Source organism: Simochromis diagramma, unplaced genomic scaffold, assembly GCF_900408965.1.
Source record: "Simochromis diagramma unplaced genomic scaffold, fSimDia1.1 OVJJ01000131.1, whole genome shotgun sequence".
NCBI classification, from domain to species: Eukaryota; Metazoa; Chordata; class Actinopteri; order Cichliformes; family Cichlidae; genus Simochromis; species Simochromis diagramma.
Genome location: NW_024387200.1, coordinates 6,975,569 through 7,000,937, shown reverse-complemented (window position 1 = coordinate 7,000,937; position 25,369 = coordinate 6,975,569). Strand labels below are relative to the sequence as shown.

General features: G+C 39.3%; 1 protein-coding gene across 2 annotated transcripts in view; it reads right to left on the bottom strand.

Annotated features, from left to right (window-relative positions):
• Positions 1-1,108: 1,108 nt before the first annotated feature.
• Positions 1,109-25,369, bottom strand: part of rasgrf2b (Ras protein-specific guanine nucleotide-releasing factor 2b) — a 44,526-nt gene continuing 20,265 nt past the window's right edge. Inside the window, exons 5-29 of one of the 2 annotated variants that reach the window (XM_040050499.1) lie at positions 25,178-25,314; positions 23,807-23,923; positions 23,556-23,635; positions 21,494-21,687; positions 21,266-21,375; positions 21,065-21,183; positions 17,856-18,016; positions 17,662-17,728; positions 17,055-17,191; positions 16,483-16,565; positions 15,908-16,156; positions 14,258-14,356; positions 11,895-12,379; positions 10,160-10,282; positions 9,353-9,442; positions 8,810-8,916; positions 7,130-7,242; positions 6,892-6,952; positions 5,714-5,817; positions 5,351-5,435; positions 5,041-5,238; positions 4,600-4,679; positions 4,064-4,181; positions 3,903-3,971; positions 1,109-3,303 (exon numbers count right to left, since the gene is read on the bottom strand). In XM_040050499.1, the coding sequence (XP_039906433.1) occupies positions 3,211-3,303; positions 3,903-3,971; positions 4,064-4,181; positions 4,600-4,679; positions 5,041-5,238; positions 5,351-5,435; positions 5,714-5,817; positions 6,892-6,952; positions 7,130-7,242; positions 8,810-8,916; positions 9,353-9,442; positions 10,160-10,282; positions 11,895-12,379; positions 14,258-14,356; positions 15,908-16,156; positions 16,483-16,565; positions 17,055-17,191; positions 17,662-17,728; positions 17,856-18,016; positions 21,065-21,183; positions 21,266-21,375; positions 21,494-21,687; positions 23,556-23,635; positions 23,807-23,923; positions 25,178-25,314 (3,279 nt within the window). In that variant the 3' untranslated portion in view covers positions 1,109-3,210. The remainder of the gene's footprint in view (positions 3,304-3,902; positions 3,972-4,063; positions 4,182-4,599; positions 4,680-5,040; positions 5,239-5,350; positions 5,436-5,713; positions 5,818-6,891; positions 6,953-7,129; positions 7,243-8,809; positions 8,917-9,352; positions 9,443-10,159; positions 10,283-11,894; positions 12,380-14,257; positions 14,357-15,907; positions 16,157-16,482; positions 16,566-17,054; positions 17,192-17,661; positions 17,729-17,855; positions 18,017-21,064; positions 21,184-21,265; positions 21,376-21,493; positions 21,688-23,555; positions 23,636-23,806; positions 23,924-25,177; positions 25,315-25,369) is intronic. The other variant, XM_040050500.1, reaches the window with a different exon arrangement.

The following is a 25,369-nucleotide window of genomic DNA, read 5'->3' as shown; positions in this document are numbered from 1 at the left end:
TTTTACGATAGACAATATAACATATTTAAAATTAAAGGAATTGAAATGTACTTGTGCCTTGGTTTAGTGTCTGGAAGAGTCCTGACTCAGTCAATTATAGATGATGTGAGAGGGCGGGTGTGTGTGTTTTAGAGGCACGCGATGGCTTGGGGACTAGGAAGCTACTCTTTGGAGTCTCTCTGTACCTTCGCCGGAAGATGCGGAACCTTCTACCAGATTGCAGAAGTTGGAACAGTTTGTTGCCAGGATGGGACGGGTCCTTCAGTATCTGCGCTGCTCTAGTCCGGCATCTCCTGGTGTAGGTGTCCTGAAGCGGGGGGAGAGCAATCCTGCAGCAGCGTTCTGCTGTACGGATCACTCTCTGGAGAGCTTTTTGGTCCTTCACACAGCTGTTCCCAAACCACAATGTCATGTTCTGTGTGAGGATGCTCTCCACAGCGCCTGTATAGAAAATCCTGAGGATCTTTCTGTCTGTCAGCTAAATTGGGAATGCTTCAGTGTCCACCTGGATCAGCTGGAGGAGGTGGCTATAGTGTAAGGGAGGACTCTTGATCTGAACCTGGATCAACGGCAGAAAAATTCTGTACATAATATATTACATGTACAGTTTTTTAGATGCAGTATTTTGTAGGTTGGAGAACTTCTGCCCATCTTGACTTCTGAGAAGCTCTGCCTCTCTAAGATGCTCTTTCGATGTTAATGACTTGTTGCCAGTTAACCTAGTTAGCAGCAATGTCCTTTCAGCTGTTTCTTTTTAGAATCACTTACTTTTCCAGACTTTTGCTGCCCCATCCAAACTTTTTTGAGACATAATGCTACCATCAAATTCAAAATGAGCTAATATTTTTCATGAAATTTTTGTTTACATTTTTTTCTGTGCATAACAATGAGTTTGAAATTTGCAAACTACTGCATTCTACTTTTACTTACATTTTACTCAGTGTCTCCAACTTTTTTTGGAATTAAAATCTATTTCTGGTGTCTGGTTTTACAAAGTTTAGCCACAATATTTTAGTGATATTTTTTGATGCATTATTGAAAGGAGCTGAAGTGGACTCAGCAATATTACTGAAATTCTTACTAAGGACTCCAAAGAAATATGCAAACGTATAAGGCATGTTGAATTTATTTCCCCTGCACCCACACATGAAAATGCAAACAAATAAACACAAAGATAATATTACAATACAAACATAGCATACTGTATTCCCACACTTTTAATGTGAAACAGACACTCAGAATTACAGACGCAGTGCAAAAGGGCAAGTTTTCCCAAGAGCAAAGTCTGAAACATTTTCTCTAATTGATTTTGAATAAGGTTATTGTTCTGTGAGAAAAGTTGCAACACTGCTACTGCATAACAACAGCTAGTTTTGCAGAAGACACAGCCAAGAGGCTTAACTTTATGAGGTACACTAAGAGACAAACGTGCCTGATTTGATGGACAAAGTATTGTTTTTATACCTTTCTTTTTTTTCCTGACAGCTACAGAGACGATATTATTATAGAGAAGCAGAGGAAGAAGGTAAAGGAAGCGTCCAGTCAGACATGCACAACATGCAGCTGTTGTGTGCATGCAGGACAATTATACTTATCATATCATTAATACAGAAAACAATGTCTGATTATTGAAGTGCTACATTTTTTAACCTTCAAAAGGCATTTTTTTAGAATAAAGTTGAACAGATTTTTTTTTCCAATACAAGAGCCTCCGATGCAAAATTAAAATTCAACATGAAAACCAGAGACAAAGAAAAAAACCCAACAACAACAATAAAATCAGTATTCACAGCATAACAATTCCAAGTATTTCTTCTTCAATCGTACAATATGTGTAAAGTCACTATATACAAAAAATAATATAAATACAGCATCTGAAATAAATAGCATGGTAAATAACGATCACCCTTTCAATCAAGCAAAGCTACATCTCCGGGAGTGCACTGTGTACTGTCCCAGTTTAGACTGTAGTCGCCCCAGTTACACATAGAGGCCTGATGACACCCACTAGCCCAGCTGACGGTCAATAAATGCCAAAAAAACAAACAAATTGCACACACATGCTGCAAAGCTTTGTGTTAGCAGAGGTTATAACAATATTTAAACAGTAGAGGGAGATATATGCTCATTGGATGCTGCAATGGCTTTACTACATTACACTGACATGCTACTGTTTAGTCTAAATGACACATCTGATCTTAAAAAAAGGAAACGAATGAGTAAAATTACAGTCTTAATTTTAAATAAAATTTTAATATTTTAAATTTGAATTTATATAAAACTTTGTGCTTGCAAATTTTCAATTTAGGAATGTGGGAGATTGACCTGCACTAGTGGAAGGCACTGAATAAATGTTTTAATTTTAATCATTCATATGTTCTTTAAAAAAAAGTCAACCAAATTAAGCAATCACAAATAAATATAGAATTAATTGCTTAACAAGGGAAAAATCTAAATTCATTAAAATATATCACATTTTGTGTTTCGTTTTCGTCTTTCTGCATTATATGTGAAGGTTTAAAGGCTTTTGACACATTCAGCCCACTGAGGATGCATAATGGCTTAAGAAGTCACCCTGGCAAAAGCGGTGCATGCTAAGCAGAGGATCAGGGGTCAGAATGAAGGCAATTTAGACAGTTACATCCCAAGCTGAATTCATGCAAGTTTTATGCAGTGACCTTCATGACAGAAAGCATTTTAGGGGTCTTGCTCCACAGGACATGGCACGGAAAATGCACAGGCAAAAGAACACAGACAATAGTACAGAGACGTAAGCTCAAACACCTCTCTGTCACACTATCTGTATATGCTACATCTCTGTTACATCCATTAACTCCTCTCTCTCACCCTGTCCTGCACTCTCAGGCTGCCTCAGGAAGTGTGATGCCATGTGCACCAGACTATGACATGCAATTTCCTCAAAACCTTCATACAATGCAACCTCTCTTTCCCCTCGAAGACGAGCTGTCTTACAACCTTACAGGTGCATTTCTCATTCTTATATTCCCCTTTCTCTTGTAAAGCTCTCAAACATGTTCAACTGACCGCATGCATCGATATCTGTCTCCTTAGACCAAATCTCATTCTATTTCCAAGTTGCTCTGAAAATTCTTCTTCCAACTTTCTCTTGATTGATGAGATCACGTGGGCGTTTTGCCCTTTTGGGGGTCCAGGTTCAGCAGGCTCCCACAGGCCACAAACAGCTCTAACTCAGGCGGGAAGCCTGGGCTCTATCTTCAGGGAGAGATCGTAAAGTGTATCCTCATCCATGATCAGAGTCTTATCCAGAAGGTATTGGGTCACCTGGTTATAATCAAATATGGATGACAGGCATGATGATTAAAATATCTTTACGGCTACAGCTTCAATTATTTATTTTCAATTAAAGATTGATGTGATTTTGACTATAAGATGATCTCACAGGAAATACACCAATAGGATTTTGCAAATAAGCTATTCATTAAAGTAATCTGTTTTCTGGTTGGTCCAACTAATACCTGTTTGAAAGATGAGTACATTAGAGCAAAAACAGGAGACTGGGCAATTTGGGATGGTTTCTATTGTTCCATGCATTCTTTAAAAAAAAAAGACTACCCATATATCAAAGGGATTTTCAGTAATCCTCTCAGAACAAGAGCCAAGACAAGCACATCCAAGAATAATCTGTGCAGTCAAACCAAGCAAAACTAATTCCTTAAAACCACTCTCAAACCTCACTTCTTCAGACTAGTTTTCTTTTATTATTTTAGAAGCTTTTTGACAGTTTAAATGTTATCCTGCCCTTTGATTATATTGTTTAAGTAATAATAATTGCATGTCGTATAAATGAAATAATGCCTTGTGATGTTTTTGATCTTTAGATAAAGAAAGGTAGTACAGATAAAAATAAAAAATAAAAGTACCTTGGGCTGATGCTCTATTCTGTACGGCGTCTGCTGGAACTGTCGGATCTCTCTGATGATGTGAGATATCTGAATAAAATATGGAATTTATCTTAATACTGACTTAACAGCGTGCACCTCAAGATGATCTGCTTCCAGTGCATTTATTTACACACGCTTACCATCCTCATTTTGGAGAAGTTAACAAGACCCTCCTCTGTAAAATTTGGTGTTCCCTCTTCTATAAAGGCCAAGTCTGTTAGATACATTCCCAAATATGGCACACAAGGAGGGTTGCAACTGGAATGAGAGAGTTAAAGAATAGCATACAAATCAACTTGCTTCCAAGTCCATAAAAACTCATTTTTTGATACGTCCGTCCGTCTATTCTCTCCTGCTTATCCCTATCAGGGTTGCCGGAGTGTATCCCAGCTATCATACAGCAAGAGGCAGGGTACAGGTCGCCAGTGTGATGCAGGGCTAACACAGAGAGACAGGCAACCATTCTCTCCCACATTCACACCTATGGGAAATTTGAAATCACCATATAATCTAACCCACTAATGAATAAAGCCAAAGCCACTGAAAGGCCTCGGCCAAATGACGGATTCAAACCCAGGGCCTTCTTGCTGTGAGCCAACAGTGCTAACCACTGCACCATTGTGCTGCCCTTTTTCTTACACATGATGGTATTTTAAAAACAAATGCAAAGTCTCACTTTTTCAGCGTCTCCCTCAGATTTTTAAATCGTCCTTCTGAGGACACAATCTTCTGCAGTTTGTCCATCAGGGCTTTAGTCTGGAAAAGATCACAAACAGGCATTTATAATGATCTAAAATGGCAAGATTTGAAACTTTCTCCAGCCATGAATAGCATTGCAGGCAGCCTGTCTGCTGAATGTTATCAGGATTAAGTAAAGAGCAGACAATAAACCTTACCGCTATTAACATTAAGTGCGATTAAGCACTCGTCTCTTCTCTGAAACCCTCTAATGGTACAGTATCAGTGCCAATGAAAGAATTCCCATTTGTAAACAGTTTGGACAAAAGATGTTTTTTTCTAGTGCTTCACGATGAGATTAAGTGTTTATACACTTTAGATCTTTAAACAAGTATTTCAGGTTTTGCATACAGAGAGGGTTGTTCAGGATTTACCCCACCTGTTTGCTGACTTTAGCCCAGGTCTTCTTCAAACGGTAGATAGCACTTCGATTGAGTGCGGATGTGATTTCCAATACTCCGTTGTAGTTGTTCAGACAGCGACATATGTCTGCCACAGCGACCCACTTCTCAATGGAGTTGGCCCTTGAGCCCACATCAGTATGGGTCATAATCTGCGATGCCACCAGGTTACTCATCTTCAAAAGAAAAAGAAAAGAGTAGTATGGTATTAATGAAGAGCTATAGGTACTGAATCTTTACAGAAGAGTCTGGAAAAAAATGGTGCTTAAACACATTGGAAGAAGTTACATCATTGAAGTGCTGACTCGTTTTCATGATGTAAGGTGTTCTTTCTGTCTTATCGACCTTCATCCATCCCTGGCCCAGGAACTCTCTTCGAGAGGGAAGACAGAGATATACCCAAATGAGATCACACACACTCAAGTATAGCAGAGTATAAGTTTCATTTTCTAATGCCTCTGAAATCAGGTGGTAAGCAAGTGCAAATCTATTCTCTGATGTTTGGAGTTCTAAAGTTGAAATAAAATACCATTAGTTTTCATTTATGTCCTTCTAAAAGCATGCCCAGTGCCCATAAAGGGGATTTATGTCTATTTGACCTGATGCAGATCACATATGAGAGGACTGACTGGGTTTCATGAGAGGACTGACTCATAAGGGATGCTCCTGAAGACGATGTGATCCAGCAGAGTGATCTGTTCAGCCAGCTCCATCGCTGAGAGAGATTCAAAACACTCTGCCTTCGGGCAGTCCGCCTACACACACACACACACATTCAGAGACAAAGACATAAAAACAAATGACCCCAAACAGAAGCGAGATAGTGAGATATAAATATCTAATAAAGAGACAGGCTGTGATAAATATGGTTTATGACATTTGACAGTCCCTGGGTAGCATCACTGTCAGCACAGAGTCTATTTACCCCTTCTGCCCAGAGCTTAGAACACTGTGAATGACAGACGCTTTTCACAATTTACAAACCCATTACGTCTATTTGTTTGTGATTTCCAGAGATAACCGATCCAATCTAGGAAATTGTCAGTGCTTGTGATTTTTTTTTTGTCATCATGTGCAACAGGTGGTGATAACTGTGAAAGTATTTCGCAGAAATTTGTAATACTTTGTAACTACATGAACAAAGCCATAAAATTAGGTATTGCAAAACAAGACGTTTAAGCTATGTAGAAAATTACTTTTTCTCTTTTTATACTGGAGATAAAGTAGATAGATTAAAGCTTGCTAAATAAGCTCCTCCCTTATTGAGTTGCCAGAGCAGGTAGCTCCACATCCAGCATCCACATCAAATATGTGGATGTTGGATGTCCTTTCTGACACAACCCCAAAATGACTGGTGTCTCCTCCTGGTCTTGAATAAGGACCTTTTGCATCTTAGGCAAATTTATAACTCGCTATATTATAGAGTCACTACTAAAAGATAACTGAATAAAATACCTTGAGATTTCAAAATAAATCTTTTTTTTATCTTATAGTGGGCATTCGTCAAGATGCCCACTGTTGATCCACTGCCTAAAACAATCTGATTTAGCTTTCTTCACCCTCCCCTTAAATCACCTTTCTTCTGAATGCAATGAGAAAGTTTGAACAGCATGTGGGTAGTGCTGTGCCTACAGCCAGAGCTGTTTGCCTGGGATAAACATATCGATGAGATCTCCGTTCCTCACTTTGATATAGATCCAAGAACAGATACTGAGGGTTTAGGGCAGCTGAATTTTGAACTTTGGCTCAAAGGAATTGCTAATATCAGTACCCAGGATGAAAAAGTTTGTATATATGACAGAAAATAGGGAAAAGCTTCATTTTCTCACCATCTGTAAGATGTCTTCTATTCTCAGTTGGGCATCTTCCTGATCATCTTGAGAAAGCGCACTATCAGACAGAATAGAGGAGAACAGTAAAAGTATTAGAACAAGAGAGTGTTAAAAATTAAAAACAACACTATTTGATGACATATTTTTGTCATTCAAAGGTGCCAAAGTGCTTCGTGTACATGCTGCTTGTTTGTACGAGAGCATGTTTTTGTGTGTATTTGAGTTTCAGCTGTACTTTAGTATGTTCGCAGTAGCTTTCCTCTCCTGAGGCAGAAGGTCTGGATCTCTAAGCACCTCCTCAAGGAGACAGATCACTGACATCTTAAGGTCCCCATTCATCTCAAAGTCCTAAGCACAAACAAATACATGTTTACATTATACAGACTTTGGTAGTAATGGTAACAGTAACACAAGCCTGATTTTGATTCAAACTAAAATCTTAACCAGAGAAGTGAAGATTAATAAAAAGTAAACAAACAAACAACACAACTCAATTAAATGGAAAGTCTAAGTGGGAAAAATGTCCTCTATCATGGTATATTTCATTTTAGTTGGTGATATAATACAGAGTACTTTTCTGTTATTAGTAATATACAAAGCAGTTTGTCACATCCTCCATCAGAATAGCTCTGATCCATTTGGGCATGTCATTGGGACCTCTGTCCTGTGGCACCAAGATGCTTTTGTTCTGGTTCTTGTGGTTTTAGGCTCTTTGGATTGGTCTCGTTTCAGTGCATCCTTCAGATGCTTGACCAGACTGGGATGAGAAGAATTTATAGGCTGGGTCTTTAGGCTCTTTATTGTGTTTCTTGTGGAGGATTTAGGTCAGTTTGGTAAACTCATTTGTTTTACTCAGAACCTACATGTTTCAGCCATGTATCTAGTACATTTAACCATTTATAGGCAATTATATTTCATTCTTCTAAATACTGCTGCTTTTTTGATACCTGGTTTTTAGCACTAGATACATTTGCTTTTTTACTTAGATTTTTAATTTAGATTTTTTTAACCAACCTATTTTGCAGAAGTATTCCCAGGGGCACAAGTACCCATAGTTAAGAACTTGCATAATAAGAGAATTACATTTCATGAAGTCTGTTGTTCAGCTGATGTGTAAGGTACTTTAAAATACCAAAGAAACAGCTACCACTGCACAGCTGATTAAATAGCTGATTATTAATCTCAGTAGATATATTGTTAACCAACTGAGGAATATTATCCACATATTATAATTTCACATACTACCTGAACTACAGGTGATTCTACTCTTGTAATTAATATCGCCTCAAGTCTCCACACAATAAAAGCATCACCTGATCAATCATCAGTCACTGCGGCATGATACTTCTTCCAAATCCCCGTTCCTCTTTCATTTCTACAGTCTTTTCACTTTCCTCTCCTCCAATTTTCTGCTTTACTCCTACCTCAATTTAACTCCTGTTTAAAGGTCAGTTTTAACAAGCTCTTTCTGTTCTCTGGCCTCTAAAAAATAAGTGGGTGTCTGTATGTGTGTATGTCACTGTGCGGGCCTGTGTGTTAATAAGCTGACTAAAGCTGGACTGTCATCACAGCATTTTGTTTTATCGAAGAAAAATACATAAAACATATCGATGCAGTTAGAGTGTAAAGATCTCTGCAGGGAGGCAGGCAATTACCTTGATGTTCAATTCATTAGAGGCTGGCTGTTTAGCACAAGAGTAGGCAGGCTGAGCCAGCTGACCAGTTAAAACAATATTTGGTGTGTGTTTGTGCACAGTTTGCTGTTTACGCGATCAACTGGGAGCAGTGGAGCAGAGCGAGAACGCATCAATCACCTGTTTTAATGAGACCGCAGACTTGATCACCCCAGCAAAACACTGGACCCACACACACCCACACACACAGCATGCACAGAGAGTGGTGGGTACAGACAGACCTGTGAATGTTTGGAGACCCAGTGGCGCAGAACATTGAGAACTCTATTAGTTGCAGCTCGGCGAATGATGAACTCTTTATCACAGGTTCTTTCAGAGTTAGTAAACACTGGATGGAAAATCAAAAACAAACAAAAAGCAGGCATTTCAAAGTTTTGAATATTAAAGCATCACATGAGCTATTTTTTAAAGGTTCATGATTATGGAAACTGAGTTATGGATTATCCACTGACCCTGTCCCCCAAGAGATGTTACTGCTTTAACAATATTAAACCTATATATAACTAAAAAAAAGAAACAAAATTAACCGTATAACGTTTTTATTTTATGCCCACCACGGGGTTATTATACTTCTGGTTTTTACATTTGAGTTATTATTCACTTTTACATTGTTTTTTCTTTATATTTGCTTTTTGATTTTTCTGGTAGCTTTTGCAATCAGAATTATGATCTGGATGAATTGTTTAATCATTTTTACTGTGTGTGTGTGTGTGTGTGTGTGTGTGTGTGTGTGTGTGTGTGTGTGTGTGTGTGTGTGTGTGTACCTGGCGGTGCACCGTGTCCTGCTGCTGCTGTGGCAATAGCGAAGGCTGAAGCTGGAGAGACTGAGCAGCGTGAGTTCTCCCCTGGCTGGACTGCAGGTGCACAAGCACATAATTATCATCAAAGGCAACAACAGCGTGAACATAAACGCTAACTTTCCTTTCAATCTAACATAATGAAATATGATTCCAATGTCTATTGACTGAAATTATTTTTCTTTTATGTCTTATTGCTTTACCTGAATATAATCACTGTTTCCTTTATAAAGTAAAATTATTCTTTTCATAATTTTTTTTTTTTAATTTTCCTGTACAACCTTGTTTGTATAGGGCAAAAAAAGTATTCATGTAAAACATTCAAAAAATACTCTGTAAATAGAAGATTATTTGTTATTAGGGAGTATACCAAATTTGAAGGCTCTGAAATGGCCGTGGACATTTGTGAGGCCTACATACTGTCACATGTTCTTAACATCAGCTATCAACACTTGAATTTATTATATGGTTTGTGACTTTTGAATGGATAAAATAAACAAAAATAAAGATGAAATAAAGATGCAATAAAAATATCAAATGTTCTGCTTGCAGCATAGACTTTCTTCAGTGTTATTCTGCCTGTCAATGAACTTGATCCACTGCAAGAAAAATCATGCTGACAAAGCTAAACACAAATACTTTAACAAACACATTTATATTGCTGTGTGATGTATGGGTTTTGTATTTTAGTATGATGTTAGTCTATAGGGTCAAGGATATCTGCCTAACTCTGTGGCTCTGTAAAGTAGCCTGCACACACAGGCGGCCTCTTACCAGGCTGTCTGTAGCGAAGGTGTCGAGGTGTGGAAGGAGAGCGGCACGGCGACATATCTCCTGCTTCACTGCTCTGTGGAGACTCTGGGATGATTTTCTCTAGTGACGCTGACTCCAGTACAGCTAGAAAGAAGGAAAAGCAAAGTTGAAGATTGCTGGTGGTGACCATGATGCTAATGTTTTTTTTTTTTTTTACTGGACAAGAGGCCCATTATAACTAAATTAACAGAAATTACTCAGTGTAGAGGTCATGCCAGGCATTACTGTTAGTTTGATGAAACTGTTATAGTACTGTGTGTTATGTGTGTGTTATGTGTGTGTGTGTGCATATATATATGTGTATATACATATATATATATATATATATATATATATATATATATATACACACACACACAGATAGATAGATAGATAGATAGATAGATAGATAGATAGATAGATAGATAGATAGATAGATAGATAGATAGATAGATAGATAGATAGATTTAAAACAGTAAGATTTTTCACATAATCACTTTTAACTTGTGCTCAGAATGTCACACTGGTAATTTACCAGCATGCATATGCACGCACATTAAGGAGACAAGCCAAGAGAAAGATCAACAGACATATACGTGGATGCACATTAGCTGCAGGTACACATAAGCACAGAATGTACTGACTGATTAAGAGCCCAAGAAGCTGAGACAGTATAGAGAAGAGGTGAAGTGGCTCTGTGGTACCAATGTTAATGAGTCTTTGTCTCCTTGTAAGCGGTTAGAAGCACATGAACCTCTCATGCACACACACACACACACACACACACACACACACACACACACACACACACACACACTCCATACACATGTGCAAATATTGATGAGTGTCAAATTGAAACCGTGTTGCCTGAGATGCCCTGACGCTATACCTCTCCAGCCTGAGAGAGCTGTTTAACACTACCATTAGAAGATCTGAGCGTGTGTGGTGGGAAGGCGGCTTAGCTGACTTTGGCACACAAATGCCAGGAGATAATGATGTCCCACCAGGCACTTGTTCTGCTCTTACAGGGAAACACTTCACTCTGTCATTTGATTAGTAACCTTCAGTGCTTCATAAACCCTTTAGTACACCAACAACTCTTTAAATGTATAAGTTTAGTGGCAATACATACACCGATAATATACCTAAACAACAAACATAGTCCAGCACATAGTCTCTAACAGCATGTGGCCTGATGCTATTTGATATAAAGAAGCAGAAAAGGTTACCGGACATGCTTTTTGACCTGCAGGCAAAATTTAAAAAAATCTACTGTTAATTTTAACCTGTGAAAGGTTTTTCTGACCCCCGGTGGTTTAATATCTTTCCTTGCTGAACTTGAGGTAATGCGAGTGCACTGCAACATCACTTATCACTCATTACTACTGTTACAAATGCAGCAAAGCACACTTCAGACCCCATATGCTTAACCTCATGTCAATATTAGTAGCAGCAGAAAGCTTTCAGCCTAATTTAAGTATTTTTGCGGTCTGACCTAATAACCTAAAGCTAACAAACAGGAGAAACATTCATATATTTATGTGCCTATTTGATTATTTACATAATCTGTATTATTTTTCAAGTACTAAAAGTTGACAATGATTATTTCCCTGTTTTTCTTATAATACAGCAATGAAAACCATAGAATAACAGATACATTTCAACAATATTCAGTCCTAATGTTCTGAAAAGTGTAATAGGGGAAACTATGAAATACCTCTGCGTATACTCCGTCGCAGTTTTCCACAGAAGGGGTCAATTCTGGGGACATCCTCTCCCTCTGCAGTTGAGCAGGGACTCTGGTCAGGCGAGGAGGGAATAGGAGGAACTTGGTCTTGTGTTGGCTTAGAATTGTTCGGTGGAGGAGAGGTGGAAGAGGGAGGGGGGGGAGGAGAGGAAGTAGTTGGGGTTGGGGTCTGAGGTGTTGGTGTCTGGGCAGATGTGGGGCTACTGCCAGCAGACTGGGAAGTGTTGTTGTTGACACTGTAATTGGACAGAGGACTGGTCAGATCAAGGCCCCCGACTCTGGCGGTGATAGGGGAGTGGAGGGACAGCTTTCGAGTTCGGACGGGGGAGGTGGTCCGGGATGGGATGGACAGAGGAGGCGGAGAGGAGAACTTGCGGCAGAGACGAGGAGATTTGTCATTCATGTGGTCCACGCCTCTGTTATTTTGATTGGTGGCAAAAAACAGCTCCAAAGACCTAAAAAGGAACATATGTATTAGCAAAATAATGAAATTGTTAAAAACAAACAAAAAGAAAATCAAGGAAGAAGTATTTTAAAAAAAAGACAAAAGGAATCTGGAGATGCATCAGCTCAAAACAAAATTGCTGGTCTTTGTAAAACTTTCATTACCAAAGGGTTTTGTTAGTTTTGTTGTTTTGTTTTCCTGTATTGGAGATAAGTGTTGATTTAGAGGCAGAATCCAATATCCCTGTGTGTTTTCATAAGTCAAAAAGGAGAAAAGTGTGGCTCGGGAAAGAATCTGAAATTTTACAGTGCACTGTGTAAGCCTGAGGTACAGAGTAGTAAATGTAGGACATTCAGCTACTGCGGTTATCCAGAGTGAATTAGAACGAGTGGGCACATACAGTACAGTAAGAAATTATTAAAACAGTGACACAATTTTCACTGTGATACAGTCATCTCTTCTACGCTGAGAAATAACTAGAAATAAAACAACATCTTTGAGGTTACCCTGGTGACCGTCAGCTTTAATAGTCAGATATTTATACACATATTAAATTAACAGTGTGGGAATCGCATACCTTTGCATGCATGACTTCCTACTTTCAAATAACGGCGGAGGCTAGACGAGTTAAGCTAACTCAGTGCTGCTCTAATTAAGCTGAACCCAGAGAGACTCGTCATCAAACTGTGAAGTCCTCCTTAGCACTATGAAACTTTATGGTATTTATCTAGTAGCTGCTTTCTTTTTATGAGCTGGAACTGCTTGGGTTTAGTCTCATTTGTGCCATCATTGATGGTTTAAATGAAGAAGGTATATTAAAATCAGTGACCACAGTTGGAGATTAGCTGTTGAACAAAATTTAAAAGCTTTCATTTATAGAGCCAGCTTAAAGTGTCATGGCAGTGGTTTAGGGAACTACTTGCCGTACTTGATTAGTACACCAAAGGTAAGGTGACTGACTTGTGCATTTGAAACATTTAGTATCTGCATTATCTATAGTTGTTGTGATGATTGTTCATGTCCCCTGTCCTAAAACTGCTAGATCATACTGGGCTAAAACTATAATGTGAATATATAACATGTCAACAAACTGGAAAGACTAGGATTTTAGTACTTGTGTGCTTTACATGGCAAAATCACAATCAACAAAAATGTGTTCAGCAGAAAAAAACCCAAAAATCATCTTTTATTGCAGATTTGCAACATTTGAAATGCTTTGTTTAGCGGGCAATGAAAGCGTGTAAAAGCTTTAATCAACAAGCATTTGGATTATCAATCTTATGATGACATTTACCCTTCAAACAGACTTGTGTGTACAGAGCTACATCGAGAAAGAAGTAATCATGCGTAGATAAACACGCTCACAGTCATCATTTATTCACACAAATCTGTTATTCAGCAGGAAACAAGGGAAGAAATTGCAATCCAGATAGAAAGAGGAGGGAGAGAAATGATAGCAGCATAAGGGAAGAAAAGATACAGGAAACGCAGAGACGACCAATACCAAAGTACTTTGAAGCAGGGAGTAGAAAAAGAGGACGCAAGCGGCAGAAGATGAGGGACTGGAGGAGAATAGTAAAAGGGATAAATGTGGTTAAGATAGATAGAAAAGCCTGAAGGAAGCGATACTTCTGTGATAAAACATGCCACAGATCAGCTAAAGATTTAAGAAAATTATTTCATAATTTCTCCCATTCCTATCTTTATATTGTTGATTTAAAACTGGTGGAATCACAATCCCTGTGAGTTTTCATATAAAGAGCTGTTCTGGCAAAGTAGAGAGGAAAGTCATGCATCAGTTAAGTATCATAGCAAAAGAAAAGAAGAACAAGCAGGAAAGTAGGACAGAGATAGCAAGAAGGGAGGCAGAAAGAAGAGCGTTGGTTACTTGGACTGATCCATGGCAATCTTCTTGATCTTCAGACTGTAGTCAGAACAAATGGGTGAGATGGACAGACGGTCAAATGAGTGGTACTGCATCCTGTAGCTGGAGGGGATATGGAGAGACAAGGGACATGGATGACACAAAATGTAACGAGATAGAGGATGGTTTAAGATAAGAATATGGAGGGATGATAAACAAATGTCTCAGAAGAGTAAAGGTGTGTTTGAGAAAGGGGACAGAAAGTGTGTGAGTCAGACAACAGCAGCACATGTTCAGTGTCCCAGATGTCAGCACATGACCACATGGGAGAAAACTCCAGCACAAAAACACAGAGCTGGGTTTTTGTACATGTATGTAGGTTTTATGCAGTGCATTTGCTCAGAGAGTTGACATCATCTTCTTTAATCTAGAAAAACGAATAAAAAAGAGGTCAGCACTTCGTCTGTCAGCCATTTGAGTCTTGTTCCAACACTAAACCAGCACAGAGTGTAAATTCACCTTTACCATCATTAATAGAGTTAGCTGATGACTTAGCACTCCACACTCATCCAAATATGCAAAGCTAAAACTGAGGCTTAAATACAGGTCAACAAATAATTGGATGTTTTCATGGTGGGCTGGACTTAAATTAAAACAATGGGCAGAATTTAACCCAATGATAGAATCAGACAATAAGTTAAAGGAAAAGTTGTATTGCAATAGATTCTCTGCCCAAGAATCACTGCAGAATTTCACAGTTTCAGAGTAAATCCATCCACTCATTAACGTGATATTTCTGTCTAGAACATAGAGGTAGACCCTTTTACTAGCATGGCTAAAAAGCACCAGTATAATAAAAAATTCCCCTTATAAACCTCCTATTGTAAAGGTTTTTTTCTGGAGAACGAAGGAGAGGGGGAAAAAAGCTTTAGTAAAGAAGTGGCATTGCTTCACACAGGGTGGTTCATCTTCCCGCACCGCTCTGGTGCCTGGATGCCCCTCTCCTTTTCTCTTCCCAGGAAGGAAGGCCACAGGCCACAGTGAGTGAGGTAAGACATTTTAAAACCAACCCGCGGGTGGAGGAAAAGGCAAAGCTTTTCCAGTTGAAAAGCTAAGTTAAGTAAAGCTGTGAAAGGAATATAAACAGACAATTTTGATGTAGCCACGAGTGAGAGAGAAAGACAGAGAGCTTCAGAAAAGTAGAGAGACAGAGAAACGTCTCATCTGACACACTGATTATTCCTACGACTTTGCCAAAAACAGTTTGAAGCATCTGTTCAGTTGGTCTCCAAAAACAGGCCAGTTTATAGTTCAGTTAGTATGTGTTTAACCTTGTGGACAGAGGTGAAAGCTGCTTGCTTCTTCCAAAACACTGACCCACATCTGACTACATCATTCACATATTTACAAAAAAACAAGCAAAAGGACGCTCATAAAACCCTCTCAGAACACCCAGGTAATGGCAATATACACGATTGTGTGTGTTTGTGTTTGCAAGGGCACAAATACTGGCCGGAATAAATGTGCCCACGTTCGTAAAAGTTTAATGGAGTTCAAACCAGTTCCCTGAGGATTTATGAGGCGCTTCAATCTGCACGGTAGCAATGAGCATGTACAGAATCTGCTTTCAATCTGTGTTTGTGAATGGATATTTGCATGTGTGAATGGTAAGACCTGATAGGTATGGAGGAGAAGGGCTTCTTGTAGATGTCAGCCAGCTTGTCCATGACCACGGTTGCTGTGGTGAAGATCCTGTATGTGTGCAGGAAGGTGTTGAGGAAGTCTATGGAGAGGAAGCGAAGGTCGGTCAGCCTCTCCAGCAGCCGCTCCACGCTGGCATAACGGATCTGGGGGACCTTGCAGGAGTTGAGCGTCTTGCTGAAGCAAATGTCAACATCATCTTTATGGAGACGCACATCGGATCTGATGGATACACACGTACACACACACACACAAACTCATAACCAAGCATGGGTGACTGCTGGGTTGCTAAGCTAGGCAAAGGTTGTGAAAGTAACTGAGCAAAAACAGCCAAGGAAGATAAAAAATTAATATAAAACCCACATATTTCAAAGAAAGGACGCAAATAAGGGAATACCGTCAAGCAGATTTCAGCAACAGCATAAATTAAAAGGAAACAAGCATAAAAAACCATATTTTTAACCAGATGTGCCATCACAGCTTATGTTCTGCGACACGTGCGTGGCATGAAGAGATAGCTTTCTCTTCACACACACAAAAATACTTACTTGATCATATAAGGCACTGTGACTTTTGAGTTTTCCTCAAACACACTGGTCATCAAGCCATTACAGCGAATATTATCTATGCACTGCAGAGACAGAGAGACGAGAGTAGCGAGATGAGCAAATGAAAAAAGAAAGAGAATTACATATATAATTATTATCATGTATTTTTTAAGCTACAGCATTTAAAGCAGATAAGTGTTCCAGATCTATTCTAAAATAATCTCGTACTGAACATCTGTTTTCTTCCTTTTTATTAACAGTAAATATAGCACACTCTTTGACACTGTTTCACAAGTCTCGTTGAAGGCACTAAAAAAAGAAAGTTATTTAAAACTGTCAGTGTATTTGTTTTTTTTGTGCCTGACTAGAATTAATGCAGAGTGACACGCTTGTTTGGTGTTACCCTGTTTGTGAAGTACTGAGGCACTGAGCTGAACTCGGCCCTGGGGAACTGCACCACAGTCTGTGTTTACTAAGCCATCTCAATGCCCAACGGAGACATGCCCTCGTTATTTGAAGGTCCTTGTTTTTTGTCTTTGTCTGGGTGTATATTTGCATGATTTATGTAGTACCTGGCTAATATCACTAGTCCAGGCAGCTTTCTCCTGTCGTGACGGCGCCAGCAACACCACAGTAAAAGAAGACGAGTCTGACGGCTCTACGACAAGCTTAAAGTCCAGCTGACCAAACACCTGACCACCAGCTTTTGCTGTGATAGATGAAGAACAATGAGCTTTTTAAACTACAACGATCAATAATTCATAATTACTGTAAAAATAAAATGCTTGCACATACACAGTCATATTTTACACACACATACACACAGCGGGTTAATTAGGGTTAACCTGCTATATTCCCTCTACACCCCCCTGAGGCTTGGGTGTAAAAATGAAGTGTACACATGTATGTGTTTGTCTCAACACTTTTTGTGTGTAGATGTTTCATCAGACTCCCTAATTGCAAAATGAAAAAAAAATAAATAAATAATGGATCTGTAATGTTAAAAGATCTAAACCTGACATTTAAAGGGGTGAGCGTTTGATAATTAAAGGGAAGTCACAGGCACTTATCACCTGACACCTAATTAACCTCAGTGAGTGGTAAGGGAACTAAATGAGCCATGAGCTGTGCATGTATTGATAGGATGGACATAGTACTTGATTGATGCGATATACTTACACTCTTCATCATTAGCGTCTGGTTCCTCAATAAGTGTGCAGTCAATAAGGGACAAAACTCCACCTTGCTGCAATAGTTTAAGAGAAAATATGCACAACTATTTATTGGTAATTTGGATGAAAATGAATGTTGATTTACAAAAGAAATGTCTTTGCTGAGGTATAGATACACTGCAAGGGTAACCCTGTTTTCACCTTGAGAAGGTGAAGTTTTCCCCCAGAGCTGCGTGTGCAAACAAGGAAGTGTTTGGTAAAGAGAAAACACTGCCTTTCCCCTTCCTTCTTCAGAGAGAGGGACCCCAGGCGGACTTTGCTTAGTTTCCCTCGCTCTACCGATGGCAGCTGGATCAGAGACCCTGTGGAGCGGGAGACACGCAGGATGTTACATTTGATGAAACCGGCAGTAAGCTGAGGGATGTGTAGCATTTACAATGCCACAAACACAGACATGAAAAAGTGATGTTAAGTGTCTCAACATGACAGTGAATGAGATTAAAAAAAGGAGTCGATCTTTGAAACAGGCAGGTTTAGAGGCAAAAGTTAGTCCCTGTGGATTAAAAGCAGACAGGAACCATGGATCAGTAAAGTGCACTGTCAAAACTGGCATCAGGACTTCGTTTTGTGATGTGTGATTCAGCTGCAGGAGAAAAATCTCTGTCTTCTCTACAGCGCATTTGTAAGGAAACTTGTCATTTGTCTTCCACCTCCTGTACTAGCAGGTATTATGACCCAAAAATGCACACTTTAAGTGGAAAATTGCATCCGCACAAAACTGCATAATTTTGATTAAAAGGATTTAACTGTAACAGAAGCAAGATTACATATTAAGTCACAGTAATAGTTCTTATATCCATAGATGAATGCAGATATGTCACTTCAACAGTATTAAGGTTTCTATTAAACTCTTATTTCTTGCTCTAGAATACTTTGGTATACAGAAGAGTTAATGGACCCCTTAATGACTGTAAAACACCCAGGTCCTGTGGCTGCAAAACAAACCCAAATCATCACCCCCTCACCACAATGGTGATGGTTGGTATGAGGTCTTGGTGCTGATATGCTGTGTTTGGTTTTCCGCAACTACTCTGAGAATTGCACAGTCTGACCTTGGGATGAATTTGCAGGGAGGTCCACTCCTGGGAAGACTGTGGCAATATAAACCTGAATGCTCCAGACCAGCAAACTTGCAAATTTTCTGCCGTTACAGAGGTAGCGTTTGGCTGTTATTTACCCTCTTATTTCCCTCTGAAGCAGAAAAGGTGTACTACATTTTTCACAGGACTGTACATAGAGTCCTGTGAAACCTTTCTTTTTCTCATGACTGTAGCCTACACAGGTGATATTGACCAATCTATTTGTCTGCGCAGTGGGGAAAACTGTGGTCATGGTCTAAGTGCATCATGTAGGTGAGATGTGACTTAAAGGAATCATACACAGTATAACACTTAGTTAATAATCCATTAAGGCTTCTTTAGCAGTAGGGCTGAACGATTATGGAAAATAATCTAATTGCGATTTTTTGCCCCAATATTGCGATTGCGATGCGATATGCGATTATTTTTTAAGGTCTTTGTCTTCTGTATTATTAAACAAAGACAAGCAATACATCATATAGTATGGCCAATACTATATTACATTAATTTTAAACTGTTCTTTCCTGGAAGACAGACCTCTGTTATGATGACATGAGGTGATGCATGAATTGATGACTGACATTTTTATTTAACTTCTTCAATCACAACAGTATATTTGAACATACACAATAGTTTATTTTTAGCTTACAAACATCTGAGCATAAAGTGCTGACAAGGAACCCTGGTGTAAACATTAAAATGAAAGTCAGTACAATGTGCAGATTGCAGAAATATACATAAAAAAATCAGTGGCTTTACCACACTCAGTTTTTCGACATCTGTGAACTACTAGACAGTCATTCAATTAAAAAATAATATTAAATAAATAAAACTAATAAATAAAAAATACACACATCTTACTGATCTCTGCAGTCAGTAACATTACACATAAAGTGCAAACATAATAGCAATTGTATAAACACACACACAAACACGCCTTTAAAATTTAAAGGCGTGAAATTGGACGGTCTAGCCTTCTGATTAGCGTCACCGCTGTCTCGGTGGAGTTTAATAAACTCGGCCGTCTGCTTCTTGCTATCTAAAATATAACCAGACACTGGTGTAAATTCTCGACTGTCTCATACTTCTGTTGAATAAGTTTTCTGTTTGACGTTTAGTCAGCTGTGTGAAAACCAAGGAGGAACCCACCCGGGGGATTAATAAAGTTTTATTTTATCTAATCTAATAACTTTAATCTCAGCCAAACCGATTTACTCACGAACAAACAAAACACTGAAAAAAGCCCAACAATAACATTTTTAGGTTGTCTAAGTGACTTATATATTACGTTTAACCCGAGCAGCGAAACTCCGCGGTGATCTGAAAATGATGTGCCGGGAGTTGTGCCGTTCTCGGCCGCATCAGTAACCCTCGAGCTCCCGGCTAGCTATCGAGCTGGTGGGTAGCAGACGCCTCTGAAAACGTCGAAGCACTTTTGCAAATATGGGATATCTTGATAAACCGAGCAGATATTTGATGTTTACACAACTACTTTCTCGCCTGAAAATATGTTAAAAGTTTATTTTGTGACCCAGAAAGATTAGTATGAGTAATTTTAAAACTTGGTAGCGGCTGCCATTGCTGGAAACTGGAGTTTGGCTGGGCCGCGCTATGAATTCTGGGATATGGTAGGCCACGAAGGACACACCCGACCCATCCTTCAAATTCGGGGAAAAGGAGGACGCATTTGTCGGCTACATTCGGAGGAGTCTACGAATTTGGACAGCCTTCGGCGCGTCGCTGTGACGTAATCTGTCTACAAATGCGGCCTCAGGAGGATGCAGCCCATGAATTTGGACATGTCCAGAGTATAATCGCAGCCTTTGCGGTTAGAAAATTGCACTTGATCATGTCGCGATATTATCACAAATGCGATATATCGTTCAGCCCTATTTAGCAGTCAAACAGTCTAGACCAGGGGTGGCCGATTATTATCCCAAGGGCCCTTCTTGGTGAAGCCGTCCAACCAGTCACAGTCTGTTCTTGCTTAGCCCCTTGGGAAAATTAATTTCCCACCCTTGGTCCAGACAGTCTCGTTACTTTCTAATGCTCAGAAAAATATGTACCATTCAGTACCACATCTACATTTTAACTGGAAAAGCTGACAGAGAGACAAACCTTGCCACATAGCCAAGGCCATGAGACAATGAAAGATTTCCAACTTCACCGAGTTACTGATAACAAGTTGACAGAAAAGGAATTTCTTACTATCCAGGAAACCTTCAAAGATTTGCTGTCGTTGAGGTTTGCTCTGCACTGATGAAGACTCACCCTGTCTGACGAACGTCTGGCTGGTGTCCAGCAGGATGTCACAACCTTCCACTATCATCCGTTCTATAGCCAGGTTCTTACGGATGTTTTCTGTGTCGCTCACCTCATCGTGCATTACTCTGGCCACACACACAAGCACACAAGTTTGTTCAGGATTCAACAACAAGAATTTTAATAGAAGTAGACGACTCTGACACATACCTGGACAATTCCTCTAATTTGGACTTGGCAAATTCAAGACTCTTGCGCTCCACGTGCTCGTGAGGGGTGTGAGCCAGTAATTCATGCAAGGTGATGATGTAACGAGGAATCTTGTTGAAGGAAAGAGCACAATAGCACATGGAGACAAGAATTGAGAAAAACACACATGTTGGAGTCATGTTACGGTTTGTTTGTGAATACAAGAGGATGCTGATGCTCGTTATCTACCTGGAACATGGGGTATGTGAGAAAGGTCTCGAGCATCCTCCCCTCACAGGCAGCATTGGACTCGTACTGCTTTAGAAGCTTGTCAAAGTCTCTGTTCTGCTTACAGTTGGCCAAAACCTGCAGGCTGTACTGATGGTTACGCACAAACTCCTGGTAGATGTTTAGCATCGGCAGCAGGATGTCAAATAGGTCAGCTAGAACAAGAACACACACAGTACGTAAGCCACATGAAGGCAAAGTAGTTATTAAATTATCATTTGTAGTGCTAACAGCAGTACAGTAACAGTAGCTGATGTTCACAAGTATCTTCCATCTCCACTGCAGCTGGAGTATTAGCTTGAGGTTTTTCATGATTATTTGTGATTTTGAAAAATTAGCAAAGTTGCTCCTAACTGTGATTTTAAGGATTGTTATTCCTTTATCTGTACTTTGTGTGTACAGGTTTTTAATATATTCTTGTTTTGGTCTCTTAGATTTTTATGGATAGTACTTCATATGCTTGTATTTTTCTCCACTGTTTATGTCTCCTTCTCTTTTGTCTTTGTATTAGTTCTCTCTCTGCTTTCCCCTTACAATTTTATTTTGACACTTGCTTTTCCTTGTGTATATCTTGTTCTTTTATTTCCTGCCTTTGTCTTCCCTCTTTTGTAATTTACTGCTCCCATCTGTGCTTCACTGTTCAATCAACCCTATGTGTATATACAGTCCTGTCTTGCCTTTTGTCAGCTCATCTGTCCTCTGTTTTTATTTACCAACCTAATTTATTTCCAGTCCACATTCAGTGAGTCTCTTGAGATTTGTTTTTTTCCTCTGGTTGAATGATTTTGCCAATGTTACTCCTTTTGTCTGGAATTAAAGTTATTTTATTTTTCCTAATTCTAATCCTTTTGGGCACAGATTACGCACCTGTCCACATGTTTACAGGTAAATATAGGGGTTTTTTTTTTGTGTGTGTGTGTGTGTGTGTGTGTGTGTGTGTGTGTGTGTGTGTGTGTGTTGTGGCCTTTTATCCACACGTAAATGTCATTTTAGGTCACTGACAATTGAACTTTTCAAAACGTACTTCCGCTGTGAAGAGTTTCAGAAGTACTGTTTCTGGGTTTTCATGCAGACAAGAGGAAAATAAAGTCTTGGAAAGGTCCTTTTTTTTCAGACCGTGTATTGAGTTATCCTTTGAAAGCTTCAAATTGGCCACTATTTCTGCTGAGTTATGTTTATATCACCACCTGTTGCTTCAGCACACTCCTGACGTCAGTTTTCACAATGTCATGCTGAGGCATATGTTTTTCAAAATTAAATTTGCTCTAATTGTTGATGACTGTACAGAGGATAGAGATATGAATCTTTACAAAGAAATTTATGGGAGAATCTCAAAACGGCCGCCCTCAAAATGTCCACCAAATAGTGAAAGAAAAAGAAAGAATAAAGAAAAAGCAAAATCATGACTTCGGATGAAAATAAACTGCCAAATCAAACAGAAAGAAATGTATTTCTACAGCTGTCTCTGCAGAACCTATGTAGGTTAAACACACATTTTTCAGTTGGAATCGTAAGCATTTGAATAGTATTCATAGAAAACTGAAGAATCATAAATACTGATCGAAAATACTGCAGAATTTGTTGATATAAAACATATTATAGCTCAAAGGACTGCACTGAATCAGTCAGCAGGAAAGGGCGAGATAAGGCCTGTATGTTTAATCAGCAGACCCTGTTCTTTTTGAATTTGTCACAAGTAATTTGCTGCCACATCTTTCAGCAGTCCGTCTCCTAGGTGATGCTTATCTGATGGGGAGGGGTTGTTTTAGGAGGTCAAATGATGGGATGCCTTCTGGGTGGTCATTGTCTGTCAAGACAATAACTGCCCTTGTTGCCAAATGAGATAGGGAAACGTGCGTATGCATGAGTGAACAGAGCAGTAAGACGTCAAGTATGACGTCCGAATGAGACAAACTGGTTGCAGGGAACCACTGAAAGCCTGACCTTGATGTAACTGAATAGTTGCAGAGAGAGTGGGTTTGTGCGATTTTTGCGCTTTATGGGAGGACAAGTAACAGCTTACCCAGCACCAGAGTTGGCCAGTTGGCTATCCTCGCCTTCAGGCCTTGATGAAAAATCTCATGAAGGAACATGATGGTCTCACTGAAGACACGTTGCGAATACAGTGTGAAAACAGAAATGAAAAGAGGTTTCATCTATTTATTTATCTTCAGTCTCTGTCTCTGCTTGTGCACCATGCGTAATTAACACTCCAGAGATTAATTTGCACTCACAGATGGACAAAACATGTTTGTTAATCGCACACATACACACCTGTTGAGGAAGATGCTGCTGACGTCGTCATGGCTGATGGGGGGTTTCTTGGAGCTGGCAGCCATCCTCAAAGGTCTGAGGAAACAGTTGACCAGGATATAGAGCTGGTGGACGTACCTGTTATTCCACACATAGAAAAATTTTCAAACATTCAAATTAACCCATATTTTAATGATAATGTCTCATTAAAATAATATTAATTGGGTGCCAACTTTGTAGTCAGATGATACAATTTCCTTTTATTTTGTTTTTAGCAGAAAGTTATACTCTGGTATACTTAGTTTTATTAATTCATTTGTTAGATTTGTAATTGTATTTTACATTTTTTTACATTGTATATTAGTATGTAGCACCCCCACCACCCCTGCACAATGACGCAGGCTACTGGTCAAATGTCAGCTGTCAATCAACAGTCAACATGTAGCACAGACCAGACTATGGAAGAAAAGCACATCAGCAGGTCGGTAGAGCATAAACTGTTAGCAGCTGTTCCAGTGCTATAGAGTCCTGCTTTTTGGGTAGGACATTGATGCAAATTATGCTAGCACACGTTCCCAAAAGGCCTGAAGCAATGAGCATCGAGTGATAGCACTGTCACACTGGGAACAGAGGAACTGATAAAATCCACTGACATCCACTTTATTGTGGACTGCATTCATAATTTTCCCAACTTATGTAGTTAAGTCTGTTTAATGCTCCCTGGCAGCACCTGCCAAGCAGACAAGAAACTGATGCTAGAAGGATACAGATACATGAACAGCCAATCGCTGTCACTTATAACCACTAAATTTGAAAGCTGGAAAGAATCCCTCAAGAAAGGTGGGGCATTTTTACGCAGTTTTATTTACATTAAAATGTGTGCTTGAACTAATATTTAATATTGTGCTGTAGATGGCATGTATAAAAGAAAATGATAGGACCGTGTAGTTTATGCACTCGCTGCTTAAGAAGCAAATAAACATTCTTTGGATGAACAGGTCAGCTGGTTCATTTGTTTTTTAGGACGTGTGATCAACATAATCTGTCCATGACTTTGGCTAAAATTACGAATCCAGAGAAAATCTGGGTTATTTTCCTTTGTCAATCAGGGTGTGTAAATATGACTGTGATTCACTTTAGATTTGTTAAATCTAAAAAAACAACATTAAAACAATATATAAAGTACTCTATATTTATCAGTAGAGCATATATTGTATATATGATATATATACCCTACAGCACAGTGCTTACAGTAGAAAAGATCATGACAGTCATTGTTTCCTGAGCTATAGTCGACACAACAAGTGAGATAACATCATGTGCTCTAAGGCTTGACAACAGTGACAACTTTTGTGCAGCGTGTGTGACTCGAGGCGTAATGCATTTGCATACTCGGTCTCTGCCTCCACCATATTGAAGACGATCTGGTTCCTCTTCCTCATGCTCTCAGCGTGAGGAGAGCAGATGTAGTCCTGAACAATGATCTTCCACTTCCTCCGACAGAGCCATCCCCGCATGAAACTCTGAACCTACAGATATAAAGACGTAGTAGTACAACAGATACAAATGAAAAAGCTTAGACAA